General features: G+C 41.5%; 2 protein-coding genes across 2 annotated transcripts in view; one reads left to right on the forward strand and one right to left on the reverse strand.

Moving 5' to 3' along the window:
• Positions 1–5,692: 5,692 nt before the first annotated feature.
• Positions 5,693–12,471, forward strand: lrrc40 (leucine rich repeat containing 40). The gene is made up of 15 exons (XM_029707211.1): positions 5,693–6,001; positions 6,159–6,340; positions 6,516–6,589; positions 8,296–8,425; positions 8,543–8,666; positions 8,816–8,955; positions 9,085–9,257; positions 9,545–9,635; positions 9,768–9,813; positions 9,977–10,082; positions 10,260–10,367; positions 10,559–10,669; positions 10,939–11,016; positions 11,108–11,293; positions 11,616–12,471. Exons 1-15 carry the CDS (start codon positions 5,854–5,856, stop codon positions 11,719–11,721), a joined length of 1,803 nt encoding a protein of 600 aa, XP_029563071.1. The 5' UTR covers positions 5,693–5,853; the 3' UTR covers positions 11,722–12,471.
• A 235-nt stretch (positions 12,472–12,706) lies between these two features.
• LOC115158960 (leucine-rich repeat-containing protein 7-like) overlaps positions 12,707–24,558 on the reverse strand; it is a gene marked incomplete at its 5' end in the record, with an annotated part of 53,819 nt that continues 41,967 nt past the window's right edge. Inside the window, 7 exon segments of the mRNA XM_029708394.1 lie at positions 12,707–15,168; positions 16,428–16,502; positions 17,941–18,033; positions 18,329–18,601; positions 19,597–19,716; positions 20,751–20,903; positions 21,603–23,406. Of these exon segments, the coding sequence (XP_029564254.1) occupies positions 15,061–15,168; positions 16,428–16,502; positions 17,941–18,033; positions 18,329–18,601; positions 19,597–19,716; positions 20,751–20,903; positions 21,603–23,406 (2,626 nt within the window).

The raw sequence follows: 24,558 nt of genomic DNA on the forward strand, positions 1-24,558 counted from the left end.
ATCAAGGGAATTGTAGCCTACTGTTCAGATGGGTTAAATGGAAACAGAAATCTTGACACTGATTGTAGGTCGATAACCTCTCACATAGCTTTAATTTGAACTCCTGCAAAATGAAACATTTCTTGCAGTAAAATTATACACCAAATGTAGGCAACATTTTGACTTGGGAAAAAGAGTGGAGAAATATGAGCCCCAGCTGTTTTGAACCCCACCTGATTAGGTAAAAAAAAAAGTACAATTATTTTGGCCTTAAATACGTGTAAAATATCATTTTGCAAACTAAGTAACATAGATACGAACATGGTCTCTTTTTTGCTTTCTTGAGTAAGGCAGCTCCAAAATGCAGGTGTTTCAGCCTAGCTCAGCGCTTTCTGTGGTGGTGGGGCAGCCAGCGGAAAATACGGAGCATAGGGGTTGGTAATCTTCACTAGTTGTGCTGTGATTGGCTCAGTGTTCTGTCACTCATGGGGACACTACATCACCTTTCAAATCTACAGGGAGATCTAGAAAGTTCAAGCCCCCTTGGTTGCTGCCATAGATTTACATTAGAAGTGCCCATCCAAGAAGGATCAAGGTCATTGGCCACAGATAAAATTACATCAAATCACATTACATCTACAGGAGCTTTGATTGGACTGATCATGTCAACATCATACTTTCAAAATCTTAGCTAGCATGCTAGACAAGCAGTCATCTTCATGAATCACATCGACAGTCTACTGGCAAATCTTTTTTAATCCTTGTCATATGAAGATAAATTATAGATAAAACGTATCGGTGCTCATCGGCCATTGGACATAAACATTGCACAACAAGTTGAAAATCGCAAATTCAACAATGAGTGGTTTGGAAGGAATCAGTGGCTAACTGCAAGCGTTGCAAAGTAATCACTATTTTGCTTCCCCTGCTATTCGGTGGAGAGGGTGAGTGGATCAAGTCTGGGTTTTCCAAGATAGGATAAAAAAGGATAAACATTCACACGCAACACCATGGGTCAGAAAAGGTTGAATACATTGGCCATGCTGTCAATCCAGCATGACTTCTGCACATTTAAAACAACTGGAAACTCGGAACTGGGAAATCTCAGACTTCAGTGAATTCAAGACAACTGGGAATTATGAAAAAAACTAGCTCAGACTAGGAAAATACGTTTTGAATGGTCATCCAACTCGAAATTCCAAGTCAGGAACTCGGGCCTTTTCCTAGAGCTCCTACCTGAAGATCACTGACATCATGATTCAACCTATTTTTTTCCGAGTTCCCAGTTGTCTTGAAAGCACCATAGATCCAGAGAATGACAACATTTGATGAAAAAGTTTCATTACACAATTTGGCCACAAGAAGGACTCCCATGCCACTTTCCTGTTCATGTAAGCACAGCACAACGGTCCAAAAATGTATTTTATGCTGCTGCATAAATTATGTAATATGTCAGGGAGATATGTATACTGTAGCTAAGAAAGTAATACTAAGTGTATGTTGCATAGTAAGCTGTTAGTAGCCCATGTGCTTTACCCTAATAATTTGGTCCCCTTCACCTCATAACTTAGCCTACTGTTCTGACTTGATCGTGTACATGTAGCCTACAGCCTGTTTTAAAGAAATGTTGTCATCAAATATTGTAAGAGCTTTCATTGTCTGCTTATATGCCCCCTTTATTTATCCTACGGTTCTGACTTGGTGTAGAGGGAGAATACTGTAAGAACGGCCCATGTTCTAAATTCTGTAACTGTACCTTTCAAAAGTGCTGAATAGTTATATTGACTATGTCCTTCTTAGCTCGCTCATTAATGTCTTCATCGAAATTACGGATTGCCTCTTATCCACTCGTTCCCTTATGCCATAGTTTATGCATCTCAATTGTCACTGTTATAGAGCAATTAAGGTATTGCTGTGTAGTGGCTTTGCTGGCATGCATCTAAAACAATGTATGTTGAGTTTGCCCCACCAAGATTTACATTCTAAAATCGCCACTGGTGCAGTTATATTCCATCTGTAGAGGTGCTATCTTTCAGCATCAAATCAAATTGTATTTGTCACATGCGCCAAATACAACAGACCTTACCATGAAATGCTTATTTACAGCCCTTAACCAACCAATAAAAGCTGATAGTATTTCAACCACATAAAATATGCGTCCAAGCCGAACTGAAATCTTAACAGAAACATGTTTGGTTGTTTTCATAGCTTTCTATTTCCTTACAACCAGTCAAACTGATGTGACATCGCCTCTTCCCCCTCAGGAGGTTGAAAAAGTTTGTCATGGACCCTGAAATCCTCAAAAAGTTCTATAGCTGTACCATTGAGAGCATTTTGACTGGCTCCATCACTGCCTGGTAATGCAATAGCACTGCCCTCAATCGCATGGCGCTACAGAATGTAGTGCGTACAACTCAGTACATTCCTGGGGCCGAGCTCCCTGCCATCCAGGACATCTATATTAGGTGGTGTGGTAGGAAGGCTCTGAAAATCATTAAAGACCACAACCAACCAAGCCATAGACTATTCTCTCTGCTTCCGCATGGCAAGCCATGCCGGTGCATCAAGTCTGGCACCAACAGGCTCTTGAACAGCTTCTATCCTCAAGCAATAAGACTGATAAATAGCTAAAAAAAAAATAGCTTCACTGACTATCGAAGTTAACCTTGTGTACTTATTGACTTTTATTTTTTATTTTTGCACTGTCTCTATGCATACTCAAAGGGCCCTACACACTCACACACTCTCCATCATCTGCTCACTCACACATAATTAAACATACATTTATACTGACTACACACACCCCCTCACATACAAGCTGCTGCTATTGTTAATCTTATATCCTGTTGCATAGTTACCTTACCACTCTACATATCTACCTCCATCACGCCAGTATCCCTGCACATTGTAAATATGATATTGGAACTGACCCTGTATATAGTATGCCTACTTACTTATTTTGTTCTTCATATTTCTTCTTATTTCTTGTGTTTTTTTCTAGTATTACATTGTTTTTATTGCATTGTTGGGTGTTGAGTTTGCAAGAAACACATTTCACTTTACTTGTGCATGTGATATTAAAACTTGAAACTTGAAACATTTGGAAATGTAGCCAGAAAATCTTTATTGCATTCTCTCCCCAGCTCCCTAAACATCTTTGCACGACGAAAGAAGTAGAGATGGCAGAGAACTTTACCTATGTCAACTAGATTGAAGCATTCATTCTATTGATTTATGACATCTTGCTGGTGAGCAAAGGCTGCATGTATCTAATTATAGACAAGTTGACTAACAAATAGCCTACCAAAATCTTGGAAATTATAAGCAAAAACATTTAAATCAGGCAAATAATAATCGTTCCGCCATCTCTGACTGCAGCCTACAGCGAATTTTCTATATTAGCGTGTTAGGGTCGGGTCGGGGCCTCAGATTATCACTTTATCACATTTAGTTGGGCGGTTTCGGATGGATGATTAGCAATTGCGTTCCAACCAGCCAACCAGGCCTGAGCAATATTGGCCATAAATTAATATGCTCAATCAGTGATGACTTCTTGTGTCCGGTAGGGGGAGACCTACACCTTGACTTGAAAAATTATCAATTTTATCTTATACTGTAAAACAGATAACTCATTTTAGATTATGTTGAAATCATTATTGATGGCATAGAAACTAAAATAACATAATCTTTCATCATTATTGACTGTACCATGGTCCAGTCCTGAGCCAAGTATTTAGAATCCAGTCTAATTCATGGAGTTCTAATTCCTAATTCTATAGGTTAGTCTAGTCCCTAGAAAACAAAACAAGTGAGTTTGAACAAAAAGCTAGGTCTTGGGAAGCTTTATACTGACACATATCAGCACTATGGACAGCTACCATTTAAGAATGTAAGCTATTTTGGTATAGCAATCACAGGAGGTTGGCAGCACCTTAATTGGGGAGGATGGGCTGTTGGTAATGCCTGGAGCGGAATCAGTGAAATTGTATCAAATACATCAAACACATGGTTTAACCCTCCTGCTGTGTTCCGGTCGAATTGGACCGATATTTTCTCTCTGAAAAATGTAGTTAATTTAATCTAATTGTCTTAAGGTTCCATGACTTTTGTCCACACAGGGCATCTAAACACACAAAATACATTTTGATGATTTTCATAAAATTTTGGGTGTTTTATTTAACTTTTGTACACCTGTGGTGTTCCTGGTCAAAAATGCCTAGTCGATGAATGGGTGAGACTACATTTAGGTTCTAAATTTGAGTTCAGGCACATGCCCATTCATCAGATGGACACACTTCGTCTCCCAGACCCCCATATGCATGTGTGTTTGAGCACACACACACACACACACACACACACACACACACACACACACACACACACACACACACACACACACACACACACACACACACACACACACACACACACACACACACACCTCACTCCCCTTCTTGGTTTCCGTGACAATCCCCACGGGAACCTTTCCCCAATAGAATCTTTCCCCCACTGGAACCACACCTGTTGACATTCTCACAAACAATCGCAACATTGTTTGAACAATATATAGAACTTTTCTCGCAGCTCTGGTAAATAAAGCTTTTTTGAGGCCTTGCTCACAATTGATTCTGTGGCAGCACAATGACCAAACTATATAATGTATGTGAAGCTGTTGATCATATCTTTGATCAACAGGAGAGAGTCCTTGTTAAACTTTGACACAAAGAAGTCTGTGATAAATAGCACAATATGTTTCATCTGAGAATTTGTTATAGTGAAAATAAAAAAGGCTGTGCTGAGGGAAAAAGGGGGTGCAACTCAATATTAGGAATGTGTTCCTAATCTTTTGTACACTCAATCTATACGTCAAAGAAATAGCGTTTTATCTTGAGCTTTTATTTTGAAGGGAAAAAACGGAAGTCAATGTTTATATTTTTTATTATAGGCCTATATATTTTTTCTTCCAATTCCAATACAAAAACAAATAAACATAGCACATCACAAATATATTTTCGATTTATTATTTTTTTTATTTTCTTAAATAAAACTAACAAAAATAAGAAATAAAAATGACTACAAATGTAAGCTACTACAACCAATGACTACAACTTAACGTGGCCAGCTGTGACCACGGGATGCTGACGTGACGGTAAATCAGAAAGGAACAGGCGAATATTTAATTGAATCTTCGGTAATTCCAAAGTAATCCAACTAGAGATACTGTATATAACGACGAGAGAGTATTGTGTAGTTATCCCAAAGGCTAATTGGTTTGCTTATTGTGGACAGTATTTTGACGGGAGTAAACTCTCTCGCTTCGCCTCATCCTCTCTTTTTATATTTAACCTTTATTTAACTAGGCAAGTCAGTTAAGAACAAATTATTATTTACAATGACGGTCTACCACGGCCAAAACCGTTCTTATTATACCTCAGTGGATCCAACTCATCCAACAGCCACAGAGTGTCTAATACTGTACTGTCTTTGACGCATCTGAACCTTTTCCGGGTCAAAGTTTTCACGTACTACCAAAATAAGAGTCTATATCGAAATCACGATGCATCACTGGATGAAATAGCAAAAAGTTAATTATATCGATTAATTCCTATTTCAGCTAAAGGTACATCAATGAACAATTCAATACACATCGCTTTTTACAACGTTTTTAATTTTGAAGAATGACTTTTACAATTAAATACTCACATTTGAACCGGAAATGATCGTTTAACCCAGAAAGGTTTACGAAATGCTTGGCTCCTAAATATAGTTTTCTATCGGCAATTTACAAATACATAGCGAGCTAGCTAGCTAACATCATTGGCATAACTAACAAGCTGGTTAGACAAAGTTAGTGGTACTAACAACATATGAACAATGTCACGCTTTAAAAGAGGTGCCAAATTGGATTCTAGAGCAGGATTTAGAACAGAAAAAGAGGAACCGGCTGCTGTCCCTTATGGATTGTTGAAAACCGCCAGGAAAAGCGGGCAGCTCAATTTGTCTGGGCGAGGGCTGACTGAAGGTAACTGTCAGGGAAGAAAGATCTGCCTATTTATCATGATAACACATCATCAGAAGGGTATGGTGTTGATTGGTTGGTTGTTTGATTGATGACCACTTGAATGAATGCATGTAACGTTATGCTAATGCTAAACATTTTACCACTATTCTGCACTTAGTCCCACAAAGTGTGTGGAGGCTGAACTTAGACACACCCGAGGAGGCCAAACAGAACCTATCCTTTGGGGCAGATGATCGCTGGTGGGACCAGACAGATCTCACCAAGCTGCTTCTCTCTTCAAACAAGCTGGAAGCTCTTTCAGAGGATGTCAAGCTGTTACCAGCCCTTACTGTTTTGGATGTGGGTATTGCTTTTTTCTGACTGTGTTGCCTGACTTAAGAAATGATAGACTAGGCCCTTTCAAAGCTTGAATGGAAGGTCTATGCTCCCAAGATTTATGGGAGAACCTACTTTGACAAGTTTGATGTTTACGATGACCCTCTGACATTCTATCTTGTCTTTCCACTTTCCCAAGGTCCATGATAATCAGCTTACCTCTTTACCCACATCTATTGGAGAGTTGCAACATCTTCAGAAACTCAGTCTGAGGTATGGGAGGATTTTGTCAACTAAAGTTACTCAACAAATGAGAAATGCACACCAGGAATTACTTCCATTATAAAGAAAGAAGAGGTCTCTTTCCTCTATAGGCTGACTTTTTGCTGAAATGCTGTCTATTAACTGGATGGGTATAATTTGTGGAACATTCCAACAGGAATCTGTTCCAAAAACTTCGTAAAGTACAAGGTTGCTAACAAACAACGCATACATAGTAACATGATCAATTCACCTAGCTAACTAGCTGCCGAATAGGCACCAACTCACCACGTAGCTTATTCTTAATGTTTGTCGATAGGCTACCAGAGTGAGGACAGACATTTTTCGGAATAAACGTGATGAGTGAAAAACGTAATTAAATAGCCCACTCCCTACCCGGTGTCTTATTCTGCCGCTATACATTTTATTTGTCACATGCGAGTACAACAGTGAAATGCTTACTTACAAGCCCTTCACCAACAGTGCAGTTTTACAAAAAATCCCCCCCCCCCCCCCCCCCCCATTAAGAGATAAGAACAGCAAATAATTAAAGAGCAGCAGTAAATATCAATAGCGAGGCTATATACAGGGGATACCGGTACGGAGTCAATGTGCGGGGGCACCGGTGTCGAGGTAATATGTACATGTAGGTAGAGTTATTAAAGTGACTATGCATCGATAATAACTGAGAGTAGTGGCATAGAAGGGGGGCAATGCAAATAGTCTGGGTAGCCATTTGATTAGCTGTTCAGGAGTCTTATGGCTTGGGGGTAGAAGCTGTTTAGAAGCCTCTTGGACCTAGACTTGGCGCTCCGGTACCGCTTGCTGTGCGGTAGTCTATGACTAGGGTGGCTGGAGTCTTTGACAATTTTTAGTGCCTTCCTCTGACACCGCCTGATATATAGGTCCTGGAAGGCAGGAAGCTTGGCCCCGGTGATGCACTGGGCCATACGCACTACCCTCTGTAGTGCCTTGCGTTTGGAGGCCGGGCAGTTGCCATACCAGGCAGTGATGCAACCCGTCAGGATGCTCTCGATGGTGCAGCTGTATATCTTTTGAGGATCTGAGGACCCATGCCAAATCTTTTCAGTCTCCTGAAGGGGAATAGGTTTTGTCGTGCCCTCTTCACGTCTGTGTGCTTGGACCATGTTAGTTTGTTGGTGATGTGGACGCAAGGAACTTTAAGCTCTCAACCTGCTCCACTACAGCCATGTTGATGAGAATGGGGGAGTGCTCGGTCCTTCTTTTCCTGTAGTCCACATTCATCTCCTTTGTCTTGTTGAGGGAGAGGTTGTTGTCCTTGCACCACACGGTCAGGTCTCTGATCTCCTCCCTATAGGCTGTCTCATCATTGTCGGTAATCAGGCCTGCCACTTTTGTGTCATCAGCAAACTTAATGATGGTGTTGGAGTTGTGCCTGGCTGTGCAGTCATGAGTGAACAGGGAGTACAGGAGGGGACTGAGCCCACACCCCTGAGGGGCCCCTGTGTTGAGGATCAGCGTGGCGGATGTGTTGTTACCTACCCTTACCACCTGGGGATGGCCCGTCAGGAAGTCCAGGATCCAGTTTCAGAGGGAGGTGTTTAGTGATGAGCTTTGAGGGCACAACTTTGTATGCGTTATTTGTTGGCAACCTTGTTATTTACAAAGTTTTTGTAATAGATTCCTGTTGGAACGTTCCACAAATTATACCCACCCCCATTATCTCTCTGTTGCAGTCACAATAAACTGAAAGAGTTACCGGAGGAGGTATGGAGTCTGAAGAACCTCACCTGTCTCCAGCTGCAGCAGAATCTACTGGAGCACCTGCCAGAGGGAGTGGGACTGCTCACTAACCTGGATGATATCGTAAGTTCAGAACTGGGCATGAAACACTACTAAAATGTGTCAGTGTAACAAAGTGATTATCTTAGATTAACTCTTTGGATGATCCTCGCTGACTTGTTTTTGTATTGTTGGTGGAAGGATCTTTCCAACAACCAGCTAACTGCCATCCCTGACAGTCTGGGCAACTTGAACCATCTGGTGAAGCTGAACCTCTCCCACAACAAGCTGAAGAGCCTCCCCTCAGGAATCAGTGTCATGAAAAGTAAGACGGCAATGGCAGCAAATGTTTTGCTTTGTGTGTTGTTTAGTTTTTGTATGTACTGCCTACCTGTTAGAAATGGATGCATCCACTGTTATATTCTTGACATGAACATGGCTGAAGCATAACATCCTGTATGAACGTCTCCACAGATTTGAGACTGCTGGACTGCACACACAATCAGCTTGAGAGCATACCTCCTGTCTTGTCTCAAATGGCGTCTTTAGAGCAGCTCTATCTGCGACACAACAAACTGCGCTTTCTTCCTGAACTGCCCTCCTCAAGGCTCAAGGTAAGCATACTGATGATCAGGTTTCCTTTGAGAAGGAACTTTTGAGTCTCAGTGAGATTACCTGTATTAATTAATTGTAAACAAGTGCCCTATGCAAACTCTGACAGCTTTCTATCACCTGCCTGGTAGGAGCTGCATGTTGGTAATAACCAGATTGAGATGCTGGAGGCAGAGCACCTGAAACACCTTAGCACTCTGAGTGTATTGGAGCTGAGGGACAACAAGGTGAAGACTCTCCCTGAGGAAATCGAACTACTCCAAGGCCTGGAGCGCCTAGACCTTGTCAACAATGACATCAGCAGGTAGCTTTGCCTGATCAGATCTCCCCTGGTCTCTCCTCAGTGGTCACTGTACTTGGTCCACCTCACAGGTCGTGTGCTGTTATTCTTAACTAATTTGTTTATTATTTAGTTGATTTAGCCTCTTTCCTCAGTGCATATAACAGATTTATACACAGCACAAATATAAACCAATTAAATAAGAACAAAACTCACAAGTCAAAACACCCCAAAATGTCCTGTGTAGTGTTTAGCTGCCTGGATATCTTATGGCTGTGCGACTGCATTTCTCCCTTGTATGCGTGAGCCAGTCTGCCAGCTGCCCTTGCCCTCCTGCCCAAGCTGAAGATCCTGACCCTAGAGGGCAACCCTCTGAGAGGCATCCGCAGAGACCTCTTGACTGTGAGTTAGTTAGGACGACATCTCATTACCTTCTGGAAGCTACTACAGTAGAACCTCAATTAACCTCACTGTAGAGTTGCAATGTAGCCAATTGCAGTCTGTGATAGGATATGACTTTTGTGTCCTTCACAGAAAGGAACCAATGAATTGCTGAAGTACTTGAGGGGTCGAATAAAAGGTACAAGGATGTTTGTCTTTTTCTGTCCATGCAGAAGGTTCTCGTATTCAGTGAATAGACCGTTTTTATTTACTTTGCAAGTTTTGTGGAAAGGCCACTGTTGATTTACCAGACTGTCTCATATCATTGGACTGACATTTTCGTTTTTCATTTGGATCTGTAGAGGATCCAGATGGCAAAGGAGATGAGCCTGACACCGCCATGACTCTGCCCAGTCAGGCGAAGATCAACGTGCACACCATTAAAACACTGAAGACACTGGACTACAGGTGTGTGTCAACTATTATTTTTGGGCCTTGTTTGAAGCTCAGTTAAGACATTCTGGGAAAGTTAAAAACTCAAAACATTCTACCACAAAATGATATTGCATTGCCACAGCATGAGGATAGTTGTGATGTAATGAAGTGTTGTCAGTAAGCTGTTGCTTTGTGTGACCCTGGTTCCAGTGAGAAGCAGGTGGCATGTGTTCCTGATGATGTGTTTGATGCTGTGGGAAGTGAGCCCGTCGCCAGTGTCAACTTCAGCAAGAACCAGCTGGCTGCAGTGCCTCCCAGGTACCTTGCTTGTAATCAGTGACTTCACACCACAGTCTGAGCCTATGGAGGAAAAACCCTCAGTGTGAGAAGAATCACACCACTCCTAAAAGTCACCACAAACCCATTGTTGATACATAATGTCAGATACAGTAGGACTGTTGTGGTGATAATGTTGGATGAGTTTGTGTGAGTCTCTGCTTGGTCCTCAGGCTTGTGGAGTTGAAGGACTCTGTTTCTGACATCAACCTGGGGTTTAACAAGCTGACCAGCCTCCCCTTGGAGTTCTGCATGCTGCAGCAACTGGCACACATAGACCTCAGGTACATGAAACCTGACAATCAGCCTCCACAGCACATCTGTCAGCTCTACAGCTCAAATATCAGAAGGCCTTGTCTTTCCAAATAAAAGTAGCGTTTGTGTTGTGGAGGTCAGTGAAACGAGAGGCTAGACCTTTTTTAGACTCCGAGGTGTGCACTTCTGGTGGGAGCATTGTTTTGACCCAGTCTTAAATTGGTACATTTGCTTAAGATGGTACATCGGTGCATCTGAGACATTTGTAATATGCAGTTTATTTTGGCTTTTCCCTCAGAAACAATCTTTTGACATCTCTGCCAATGGAAATTGAGGCCCTAATGAAACTGCGGAGCATCACACTGTCATTCAACAGGTAAGCACTCTGGTGTTAAAGGGATGTAGTCATCGTGCTGTACATAGATGATTGGTCAAAACGGATTCAAATTCATGTCATATTTTGACAGGTTTAAGTTGTTCCCAGAGGTGCTGTACAGGGTTCCTAGCCTGGAGACCATTCTTATCAGTAATAACCAAGTGGGAGCCATTAACCCACTGCAGCTCAAAGCTCTGGACAAGCTGTCCACTCTGGACCTGCAGAACAATGACATCATGCAGGTGCCACCTGAACTGGGCAACTGTACGAGCCTGAGGTAGGGACCGGGATGTGACACTGGGTTTAGGGGACAATATATGATGTGACGAAGATATAACTGGACAGGATTTCAAAAAGCGTGGTAAGATCTGGTTTTATTTAGATAGGGGTGGAAGCTGCAGGAACTGTGCTATTTATGTCAGGTATGGTGTTGAATAGCAATCAGAAAAGGTATATGCGCTAGGGAATCCAACTCAGTGATCCATATAGTTGGGATTTTGCTCCAAGCTGTTGTTGTATAGAGGGAAGTATGTGTTTGTATATCAATATTTGAAGCTGGCTTGTAGCTGGTCTCACTAATTCTCTCGTCTTTCCCTTAGAGCCCTCATGCTGGATGGAAATCCTTTCCGCAACCCCAGAGCAGCCATTGTATCCAGAGGAACTGATGCTGTCCTGGAATACCTACGAAGCAGGATCCCTACATAGTCAACTGCATTAAAGCCAAATGAGATACAAAACTACAACACACCAAATGAGAAAGTACAATTTTATGATTAATTAGTGTTTGATTTTGCCTTGACACTAACTGCCATTATTCTGTAAAAGTGTTGATGACATTCGAGCCTGATGATTTGAAGTGTACCTTCTCTTGTTTGATCTAAGATATAAAGTTTGAATGATTACTACTGGGAGACTGCTGAAACAATGTTTACAAGATCTTCTACCAATGGCAATATTTTAATTGCATTCCAAACTGAAAAGCCTGTCTTAGTGTGGGTTATTTTTCTCAATATATGGAAAAACGATAACAATTCCACTAAGCTTATCCTTTTGGAAAGTTTTGCATTCAATGTTTAATAACATAATGCAGGGTTTAATTTTGAATGTATGGCAATTGCAAGATAATCTGACACTTCTACTGATTTGGCCTTGGCCTGTTTGATACTCTGATCCAAACGAGACATTTTAAAATGTTATATCATTCTCAAGAATTCATTTCTAATGACATTGAGATTTTTGTTGTTACAGTATCTAATAGCCTGGGGGGGAAAAAATCTGTTCTTCAGTCACTTTTTATGTGAGACAGAACTTGTATAAAAATCACTACTTCTCTGTCTGCATGCACTCTGTCATTGTATTCATGAAAACTGAGTAAGACAATTGAACCATGTCTGTTTCAATGACTCCAACAACTATAATGATTGAAATCCAACCACATTAAATGTGTACAAGGCAGATGTTTGGTGCTTTGATCCTATGTTATTGTCTTGATACTGATACTGTTTATAAAAATAATAAGTCATGGAAAGTCAAGTGTGATGGATGGCAGTAAGATACCAGACTTACCATGAAATATTCAATTTTAGTCATTTAGCAGATGCTGTTATCAAGCGTGACAAATTAACTTCATAATTTAGGGGAAAAAAATACTGGTTTTGATGGGATTGTAAAAAGACCACAGAGGACCATGAAAAATAACAATAGTGACATTTTTATTATTTGTACAATATACTTTTATACATTATTCAAAACACTTCTTAAATACTGAAAAATTGTACTTCCAAAGCCGAAAATGGCTCTGATATTTGCTGCACAGCATTTTTCGTTCAATTTTATCTTTTTTTAATAAAAATGTATCTTAAATATGTACAGATAGCATCTGCGAAATGCAATCTAAACACACAATATATACTTTACCAATTACATTTCTTTGTGTTAATACGGAAATAAAACTGGAAGGATTAAACTTGCATGTGCAAATAAATAGTATAATAAATTATCACTAAATTTGTCCAACTAAACAGAATAATTCTCTTTTAATAGTTAAAATTACTTTTTGCACAAAAAATGAAGCAGCATTCAAGTCCAGTAAGTCTTCATACTGCAGAAGCTTGGAGTACATTCACAATCTATGAATAAATTATCTCAATGTGTTTTCATTCACAATTATTTACATCAATACTGCAATTTGACTGAATATTACCATATATTCGCTTTTTTATATTTAATTGTATTTTAAACACATACAAAAATGACTATTTTTATATTCATATACATATATATAATATTTGTATAACACAAATTCACAATTACTGTAGAAATACATTTGATAGTACAGCTTTTCTTCAAGTCGTAAGATCTTCATCCATACTCTTTCATTGTCCTTATAAAATCTCGCAAAGCTATATATTTGAGCAAAGGTATATCAATATATTCCGAATAATTACCTGAAAACATTTAGTAAAAATAATTATATTATCAAACTTTCTGTAACAATATCTTGAACATTTGAACTCATAATTGACTGGATACCAAAGTACCACTTACCAGCTTAGCTTGGCACAAATTCAACCAGGGTCCCTCCATAGGATTATAGATGCTTAGTTTTTCTCAAGAATGTCACATTTGATGCTACATTTGACAAAAATGTTATGAAAAATTGTCAGGGCTCATAAGGAATATGTTTTTGATCGGGATAAAATGGCACCAATTTTGACAATATAATAATCTCATCGGTTTGCAAAAAGAGAGAAATCTCTTTATGAGAAAGACCCTAAAATCTATTTCAAAACACAGAGAATGTATCCCCAAAACATATTCAAAGACCATGCTGTAACATCAGAGCTTAAAATGAACATCCATCCAGAAATGTAACAGGGTGAAATGCTTATTCTGGGCAGTGGCATTATTGAAAAAAAAACATCATAGTTCTCGCATTAATACTTTTCCAATGATGCATACTCATAATAAACTGAGCTTGAAATTAAGTTCTAAAAAGTAATTGGTGTTCCACAGAGTGGTGCTGAAAAGCTAAGCAATATTACTCACACCACTTCAAATCAGTGCGAACAAAACCACTCAAATGTTTTTTATAGAAACACAGACAAACAGATGAGAAACGATGTTACAACTGTGCTTAAGTGCACAAACAATGGATTTTTCTGTATATGAATGTGGGGGTATGTATACATTACACACCCCTTGGCACAATTACAGGAAACCACATAATATAGCCAGCAGATGGCCCTCTAGGGTAGTCTTGTCATGTTTAAAAAAAAAGATTTTCAGAGGTGGGATAGAATATTGCTTCTACTTCAATTTTGCTCATGTGTGTAAACATATACATATACATTATTGAGCATTGAGCACCTACAAAAAATCTAGTTCACAGAATACAGTGACTGGTTGGGTACAGAGATCAACATCGTTTTAAACAATTAAATAAACAGGTGGGAAAACCTATAATAAAAAATAAAAAACAGTTTCTAAGTTGGCCCTGTATTAAGGTTGGAGACAAGTGCGATTTCTTTCTTCTATAAAAAAAAAAGAAGTATTTTCAGTACCATTCCCCTCTCTACTGTTCATGTCTTTATTGTAAATGAAAATATTTACACAAGGCATATACAAAGTTGAGGCAGTGTTTATGGTGAATGTAATTCCTAAAGAGCTAGTGTGTTTTCATGCTCTGAGAGTAAAATGAGAAGCTACAATGAAAAAGGTACAAAATAAAAGGCAATATAAATAAGCAAAAAACTTCAGAAAAATAACAAAGATCAAATAAAAATAAATAACATGAAATTACTCCACCTACAGCCTCGGCTGAATGAGAAAAAATGACTTTCATTCACATCAACTCAGAATATACATTTCCTGTTTACACAAAATTCATAGATAGGTTATAAGATATGTATCCTATAGTACATTTGGCACTAGTATTTGCCATTGGTCCAGCAATTGGCAAATGTCTCTGTTCATAGATAAAAATTGGTTGTACACATTTCCACAAACCGTTTGGGCGAGAAGCAATGGTGTTATAAAAAATATTTAAATAGTGCTCTCCCTCAAGATTACCAAGTCCACAGGTTTCTGGAAATTCTTCAGAAGAGACACAGCAGTTTCATGTTCCATGTGTAAAAAACTATGTCCATTGCCCTGCAATGCAAAAATGAAGCAGAAGGTGAACAGAGTGAAGGGGGTAAGGAGGGGTAGGGCGGGGCAGCACGGAGAGGACTGGAAACAGTCCTAGCTCAGGAGATAGAAATACAACACTGTCAAGGAAAAGAGGAGAGGAAGAGCAGAGAGATGCACACAGGAAGAGAAGGAGGTCATGCTGTAAAGGAGAGAAGGAGGAGGGAAGCTGGTCTTTAGAGCTCTGTCCTTCAGCTAACACTTGTATCTGTGGAGAGAGTAGAGAAGTGCCTGCTTCTGCAGGCTACGGGTGGGCGAGGAGCAAGGGGTGAGGGGAAAGGGGCGAGGGCTTCTACTAGCACACATTTAAAGCAACACAGATATAACAGACATGCCAATAACTGTAGAGACTATTCCAATCCCATTAAGTTGTATTGGCACAGAGAGCCTGGCTTGTTCATGTAGGCTTCACTGTCATGGGTTTGGATTTATGACTGACAAATATAGCCTGAACAGTAGCTTCACATGGACCAGGAATCTGACAATCTACAGGGGTACAGTCTACAGGGGTACAGCCCTCTCTGCACTATGGTAAACACTTACTTTGACAGCTTCATCCCTATGTACTGTATGTGTGATGGTAATGACCCTTTTAGAGTAACAGCCCTCTACCTAAGTTAAATACACCACCACATCATAGTGTGTAATTCATTTCTTATCACATTGGGTAGAAGAACTCTGATGCTCATCCTAAAAGGTTCACTCCTGAAGTATTTACGAGAAGAAATTTGAGGATCTGATAATACTGAAATAGAGGAAGAGACCAGATTCAATCTTTGCTGCAAAGTTGGAAAGATGGAGAGGATATTTGAGAAAAATAACAGAAAATGCTCCAGGGGTTTCAAGGTTATCAAAAAAGTTGAGATCATTACATTACTGGTCGATACTATATATAAAACATCACATTAGGAATCCTATATATCAGTAAAGTTACTTACTTTTATGTTATCCACTTAGATTTTTCAGTCTGTTTCTATTGGCCTTTATTAGGATACATACAGTATAAGCACTATTAGTCGAAGACCTGACTGAGGGACAAGTAAAGCATGTTGGAAGTTTGACAGAGGTCAAAAAAGAGGACCATGCTCACTTGGTAGACACATGTACGTCCAGCACAAAATGCCACATGCAAAGCCTCTACTGGCAATGTGGCGGAAGGAGGATGCGCTCTCACAGACTCAGAGGACAATGATGATCGATGCAGTGATGAACAACATGGTTACCTTCAGTATTTTGTCCCCAGGCTGAAGCAGGTTGGAGGCCGGTCCATCAGGCTGTACCCTAGTAACAAAGATACCCTATAAGTCAAAAGTGATATGAGGTTAGGAACCACATGGTGAAGATGGTTTAGAATCTTTGCCTTTCAAACTGGGTGTTTGGCGCTTTTTTTGTGTGTTTCCTCGAACTCAAGTTCTGTGCATGATTTTGATGATGTCATTGTCAACATTAACTTTATAGGTTTAGCTGGACTGTAAAAAGCAGACAACTACCGTAAGGATCTGTCACAAGATCAAAACTGGAAGTGTTGTCTGAGTGCGCTCTGTTTGTTAAACTCAAGAACTAGATGTACTTACATGGCATTTCCATCTAACTTTAATGGAAAGATATCAACAGTACTAAAACAGATACGATAAAAAAAATATAGATTTTCACAGCTATTTACAAAGTTATGGACACCGTGGGTGATGTTTTTTACATTTCATGTTTCCAAAAAATGTCTAATCAAGGCAGAGATTATAAATATACCAATCTTTGCATGCGTTTAAACCATATATGAAGATGATCATAATACCGTATGAAGATGCTTATTCAACACAGTTAAACAGTTAATCCTCACTTGAAGCCCGAATAACGTTACTAACATCTAATGACTCATGTATTACATCAGGGACTCCTTGAGGCATCACAGGAAAGCAGGCCCTCAGAAGATTCCCTCTGTAATCAGCATGCACCACCTTTCAGTGGGGTGCTAAGATGGGGGATGATATGCATACAAAATATACAACACATTCAATGGCTATAACAATGTGTACAAAATTGAGTTTGAATTCTATTTCTATGGCTTACAATACTTTCCCCCTGCAAATATAATGTCTAGGAGAAGAAACTAGGGACTGGATTCGCGGAAGATCCACGTTATGCTCAATTGATATTTAAAGGCAACGTTACCACTACTGCATTCACGGTAAATGCTGCGTGTCATCTAAATCGGAAATTACCTTTACATTTTTACGTGGATCTTCCACGATACTTCTGCGATAAGGATTTAATCCAGCCCTAGGCTTTGATGTTTCAAAACGACAAGGGAAAAACAACAACAACATTTGAACTGATTTAGAAATTGTTTAAATGCAAAGCTATGGACATTTTTCTCACTGCATCCTTTATTTGCTGTTACCATGGTAACAAGACAGTATTGAACTATTGGGCATTTGCCAACCTTACATTACGATTCATTGCCACAAAAATGTGGAGTCTTTTCTTGATTCTTGCTCATTATTGGCATATAATAAAAAGGTTCAAAGTTAACCAAGTCAACTGCAGCACTGCATAGCATACAGCATTGTAGTAGCACCTGTTACCATGGAAACTCTGAAGTGAGACACAGTGCTGTGCAGTGGTTATTCAAACCGCTTAAGGAACAGGCTACAGCAGAGAAAAATGGAACATGTTCCTATGGCACAGGCTGCACAGTATCAGACCCCCACAGAGAACATTTAGCTGCTTTAATCTTACCATGTCAGAAGGCTTGAAGGGGTTCCCTTGGCCACTGATTCCTCCTGAGATGCTGAACCCTAAACCTGGATTCTTCTCTATCCGCACACAGAACTGCCAAACGACACAAAAACTTCATATTGCCAAAAATATACATTTGATATTGTATTACGATACAATTACATGGTGCAAATCTCTCCTCTCTATATACCGGTAGCCAGAATATAGGCCTCTCAGAGATCTGTTGGCGACCAGATTGAGAGAGGGAAAGGAAGAGAGAGAGAGGAGAGTGAAAGGATGCCTGAGAGGAAGAGGGTGAGAGAGAAGTACAGAGAGACAAACACAGATGGAGGGACAAACACAGAGACAAACAAAGAGACGGAAGTGGAGCGAGGGAGTGATGGCCAACCTGCTCCTGGAAGCCATCCATGCTTTTCTGGCCTTTGGTCTGGATGAGACAGCGTGCGCTCTGGGGCCGGGGACTGGTGGTGGTGGCCATGGGCAGAGGAGACTGGTACTGTTGGATGGAGATCTTGTTGATGGCGCCCTCGTACTGCTGGTCCCGCACCGAGCGGTGTGGGGGTGTGGCCGACGCGGATGTCACTATCATTGTCTGTGATTGGTGAGGGTGGTGGCCGCCTGCCTGTGGGTAATTCAACCCGTTAGGCAAAGAGTCAGGAAGCTGCAAAGATGCAAACGTCACGTCTTACAAAATGGCGGATAACAGACAGATGAGGTGCAGCATGCTTCAGCCCCTATCTCTGTTAGTTTGGTTTTCTTCAAGCCTGAATGACCATATAGAAGCTTTCCTGCAAACCCTATCATCCTACATGATACTCTTAGAAAAAAAGTGCTATTTAGAACCTAAAAGGGTTCTTCGGCTGTCCCCATAGCAGAACCCTTTTTGGTTCCATGTAGAACCCTTTCCACAGAGGGTTCTACATGGAACCCAAGGTAGTTCTACCTGAAACCAAAAAGGGTTCTAACTGGAACCAAAAAGGGTTCTCCTATGGGGATAGCCGAAGAACCCTTCTGGAACCCTTTTTTCTAAGAGTGTACAAGTAATAAAACAGGATACACAACCCATAGTTTTCTCTGTGCATTAATATTTCATAGGAAGTCCCTGGTCTACCTTTTTCATTATTGTTGCACAGACACTGATGGCTAGAATGTGACCACAATGAAATGACAGCCAAACTAACTGAAAAACAGAGGTTGCCAAGGAGACCAAGCAAGAATGGAGCGCTGCTGGAATGATTCATGGTGCTTAGCAATTACTCCTGACATTTAACAACATTGACAAAGCAATCACAGCTAAATAAAGGAGCCCATCTTAAAAGAACAGGTAGAGTAACCTTAAGAAGTACAACAGAGACAAGACAAGGGACACTTTATGAAGCATTATGTGGTTATACTGTATGTCCTTGTAATGTCACCTTTGTTTAAAACAATGGATGTGTGGAGGGGTGTATTATGGTTTGACATTAAATCTACTGGTATGTCATAAATAAATACATGAATGAGTTACAAGCCCAATGTTTCAGTCAGCAAGCTGGGTGATAATGAGCACTGTATCATCAGAATAGTTTAGGCTCAAATTAACAGTGACATTACACCACATATCTAACACTTCAAACAGGCCTCTCTCTGGGTCCTTTGTCAGTGTAAAGCACAAACCTTTTTCATGATGTTTTCTGGGGGCACGTCTCTCCTGCCCAGTGAGTAGGGGGCCCACTGAGTGGTGGGAGAGACCACCTCCTGGCCGTTGTCTAATATATTGCTCTGTTGAGAGGGGGTCTGGAGAGAGAATAGGGTGAAGGAACAGGGTTCAGAGTACCATTACGGCTATGGGGTTAACCTGCGTTTTCTGACAAATTGACTACAGTTAATTATAAGGTTATAATCATTGATAATAATAATACTATTGACGGAGCACTGCAGCTAGTAAACCAGTGGGTGTCCTTGGACCAATCATGACCTTAACTTCTTTATAATAGTACGCGCAAAGTCCTATGCGTATGAATAAATTAGTTGGGTTATTTGCCTCCTGTCATTTTTCCACATAAAATACTTTTTTGTTAAGAATAGATTGTAACAGGTTTAGAGATATTCTGAATGATGGGTTGGCTTTCAAAATGATATATTATCTAGGCACTAAAATACCTAGACGAGAAAGATACAATCTCCGCTTTTTATTACAATGTGCTTGTCTATGTCCTGAAATGCATGGTGTCTATTCACTTGGCTCCATTGGATTGAGGCTACTGAGTGACACAGTAATACTTGTACAGAGGACAGCTGTAACCCATAGAGCAGAGCAGACACCATAGCTGACACATAGATTGCAGACATGCAACACACTGCAGACATTTTAAGATTTCAGACAACAGATAAAAGACAGCACTTGGCTTGAAGTTGGAATGGGAGGGATTGCCATGTCCGTCATTTTAAGGCTTGTTTCGCTTGGCTGAGAAATTGTATAATACTCGGCTTCACTATGGATTCTATACTGATACTGTGATACATGAGGCTTAGCCTATCACATGTCATGGTGTATCTGTAGACTAGTTTTTGTTTGATGTTGAAAAATGGACTATAATAAAAAAGATATACACGGTCATAGCATTTCAATATTTAAGGCAAGTGATAACAAATATTCACATTCTCCATTGGCAGTTGTAGGTATTGGTAATATTGTGCTTCTTATGATAAATGTTGTGTTTAAGCTTTTATCCTTACAAAACAGTACAAATGCTGTACACACTATCACATGAATGTTAAAGGGTTCAACTGCACTGAGACTTTTTCTGTGTTTTCTGGTTCATACTCACATTGGGTAGAGGTAGCCACTGTGTTGTTTGGTTTTCATGCTTATTCGTGTTATTGTAAAAGTTTATTGTCATGCTTCTGCCGGCATGCGGTGCGGCATAGCCTCCAGAGCACAGCATGCCGAAGTTTACTGTGTTGTGCTTAAGGACAGCGCTCTGATTGGAGGGAAACAACCGCGTGACATGAGTAAATGGGTGAGCCACTGGGTAAACGGGATTGCACCAACACACATTGCGTAGCTGCAACAGATAAAGTGAGCTTGACAAACAGAACAACAACAGTACAGAGTTACTACAGTACCAGAACAAACACATTAAAAACACACTCATGGATACAGTACGATTACGTATACCATACAAGCAACAGTATGTACTTTTCTTTAAGAGATGTATAGCACTGAAGTACTTGCCTATTTTATCAAGGGCCGATTTCCCGGACCCAGATTAAGCCTAGTCCTGGGGAGCTTTTTAGTTTAGAACTAGACTCAATCAGTGTTAGGGAAACTCATCCAAATTGTTGTAGTACAGACAGATATACTTGTCTTGTTAAAGTATGATATCATACTAACAGTAATAGTAGAAAGAAAATAAAAGAGAAAGAAGAGGAGAAAGGAGGGAGAGTGGAAAACTTACCATGTTTGTGCTTCTTATCACAATCAACATAAGTGATAAACATACATATAGAGAAACATCAAGTGGATCTGGTGCCACAACTGGCGCACATTACCAAGCAGTGGACTGAACACGTTAATTAATACTGACAGTCATGCAGCCATGTGGTGTGTCAGCAGAAGCTCCCATATAGATGTTGTGTGAGCGTGTAATTAACTGCGTTTAAGAAGTTGTCAGACTTACCCGGTCTAATCGTTTGGCCTCTATATGTCTAAGCAGCTGTTGCCTCCAGTCTACTGGCATCTTAGAGGACATATCATCAGGCTTATGCTGCAGCTGCATGGTGCGCATTTTCATCTCATCAGGGCTCTTTATATTCTCAGTGCACGTGCTCAGATTATAATCTGGAGGCATCTTCTCCAACAGTGCAGCCATTGTGGGTCTGGCAGACACAGGCCTGGCCTGGGACGCCCCAAACGTCTCTGTGCTGTAACTCCTGGCCGACAGGGGGCGTCGCTGCGTTAGGCTCTTTGTAGGGTAGCCCATGATAGGCTTCTTGGGCTCCTGGTAGGAGGAGTAGTCTTCCTCGTACCTGCCATTCCTCTTGTTGTACTGTTGGTCCTGCTGGGCCATGCTGGGACTGTTCTGTTGCTCCAGAATGCCTTTGAAGTGCTGCCGGCCATAGTGGTCCGACATCTGCTGCATCTCCTGGGCCTCCTGAACCCTGCGGAACAGAGCCAGCTCTGTGGAGCTGACCAGTGAGTCAGCCCGCCTCAGGAACCCAGGCCGGGAGCGCTGACTAGGGATGGGGAAGGGTTGCTGCTGCTGGGGTGGCTGGTTCTCCTCGTTAACTGAGGGCTGAGAGTAGGAGAACATCTGGTCCATGGGCGGGTAACCGCGGTAGCCCCTGGGGCTCACCAGCTCTTTGGGCAGGGTCTTCCCCGGCTGGTTGACATACTCAGGGGTGTTGGAGAAGGGCGGAAGGGCCCTCCTCTCCTGCTGCTGATTCCTCATATCCATAGCCCCCTGAGGGTTGAAGCTCTGGTCGAAGTGGTAGACCTTCTTGGGGATGGCAGGCTTCTGCTGCTGGCTATTTGTGCCGTAGGCGTCATCATCGTCCAGCATGGGGGCAGACTGGCTGCGGGACATGCTCTGCTCCATGGGGGCCGGCATGTCTGGACGGTCAACACTTCCATGGTTCTCTATGCTGGAACTGTAGCTGTCCACGGGGATGCTGTACACCTTGTAGGAGCCCATGTCTATTTCGTCAATGCTCTGGGACTTCTTGAACTTAGCCTTAACCTCCTTCATCATGGGAGAGAGGCGCTCAGAGCTCTTGCTCATCACCATGGCCCCAGAGCTTGGTCTAGTGGGCTTGGATTGGACATGTTGGTACATGCTGGATATGTTGGCCTGCTGGTTGCTGCGCCCTTGACCCTGCCCCGAGTTCCTGGAGTCTAGGTAACCCCATGTCCCTGTGGAGGGGAACGTGCCCGGCAGCTCCCCATGATGCATCTCCTGCTCAAAGTCCTTGCGGTCAGGGTTGGGGCTGTTGCCTGGGGAGCTCAGTTTTGAGGGGAAAGCTGTTCGGTCCTCGAAGGGGCTGGGCGTTCGCGTCCAGTTCTGCCATGGGTTGGGAGGGGGAGGCTGAGGCACTTCATTTTCAGGCGTGGTGCGGACATTATGGAATTGGTGGGAGGGGTGTGGGTGTTGGTGAGGGGCCTCCTGCAGCTCCAGGGGGATGCCCACGATGCGCTCCTGCCTCATGAGGGGCCGGCGGCCCCCGTGGGAGGTGGAGGAGCTGCGGGACTTGGAGCCCAGCATGGGGTTACCACTGCTGCTACCACTGGGGGTCTCCAGAGGAGCCTCCTCAGACACAAAGCCTGTGTTGTCATAGTGGGAGGTATCGTTCCACTGGTCAAAGGTGTCACTGAGGGGGCGTCGCTCACTGCGCTGCTGCAGTGTGCTGGAGGGAGGGGTCTCTCTGGGGTCTCTCTGACTCAGTAGCGGCTTGGTTTCGATGGGCTTGGGGAACTGCTGGACCAGCCTGCAGAAAGAGCGGAAGCACAGGTATGACAGCGTATCATTTCATTAAGATGTACAGCACCAATCAAAAGTTTGGACACATATACTCACTCAAGGGTTTTTCTTTATTTTTCCTATTTTCTACATTGTAGAATAATAGTGAAGACATCAGAACTATGAAATAACATATATAATACAATAACCAAAAAAAGTGTTAAATCAAAATATATTTTAGATTTTAGATTCGTCAATGTAGCCACTATTTGCCTTGATGACAGCTTTGCACACTCTTGGCATTCCCTCAACCGTGTGGCTCAGTTGGTAGAGCATGGTATTTGCAACGCCAGGGTTGTAGGTTCAATTCCCACGTGGGACCAGTACAGAGAAAAAAATGTATGAATGTATGAAATGTATGCATTCACTACTGTAAGTCGCTCTGGATAAGAGCATCTGCTAAATGACTAAAATGTAAAATGTAAATGTAGTCCCACTACGCGCAAACCAGATGGGATGGTGTATTGCTTCAGAATGCTGTGGTAGCCACGCTGGTTAAGTGTGCCTTGAATTCTAAATAAATCACAGACAGTGTTACCGGCAAAGTGCCATCATACCTTCTCCTCCATGCTTCATGGTGGGAACCACACATGCAGAGATAATCTGTTCACCTACTCTATGTCTCACAAAGACATGGCGGTTGGAACCAAAAATATTAAATTTAGACTCATCAGACCAAAATACAGATTTCCACCAAAGGAAATGCGTGTGTTTCTTGGCCCAAGCATGTCTCTTCTTCTTATTGATGTCCTTTAGTAGTGGTTTCTTTGCAGCAATCGACCATGAAGGCCTGATTCACGCAGTCTCCTCTGAACAATTGATGTTGAGATGTGTCTGTTACTTAAACTCTGTGAAGCATTTATTTGGACTGCAATTTGAGGCTGGTAACTCTAATGAACTTATCCTCTACAGGAGAGGTAACTCTGGGTCTTCCTTTCCTGTGGCGGTCCTCATGAGAGCCAGTTTCATCATAGCGCTTGATGGTTTTTGCGACTGCACTTGAAGAAACTTTCAAAGTTCTTGACATTTTCCGGATTGACAGACCTTCATGTCTTAAAGTAATGATGGACTGTAGTTTCTCTTTTCTTATTTGAGCTGTTCTTGCCATAATATGGACTTG

This window comes from Salmo trutta, chromosome 22 (genome assembly GCF_901001165.1).
Source record: "Salmo trutta chromosome 22, fSalTru1.1, whole genome shotgun sequence".
NCBI lineage: Eukaryota > Metazoa > Chordata > Actinopteri > Salmoniformes > Salmonidae > Salmo > Salmo trutta.

What these genes read in the sequence shown, in the direction of transcription:
- lrrc40 (XM_029707211.1), top strand. Translation starts at nt 5,854, where the DNA reads ATGTCACGCTTTAAAAGAGGTGCCAAATTGGATTCTAGAGCAGGATTT. An exon ending in TGCCCTCCTCAAGGCTCAAG is followed by an intron (nt 8,956 to 9,084) that starts GTAAGCATACTG and finishes CCTGCCTGGTAG; the next exon opens with GAGCTGCATGTTGGTAATAA. An exon ending in GGCAACTGTACGAGCCTGAG is followed by an intron (nt 11,294 to 11,615) that starts GTAGGGACCGGG and finishes TCTTTCCCTTAG; the next exon opens with AGCCCTCATGCTGGATGGAA.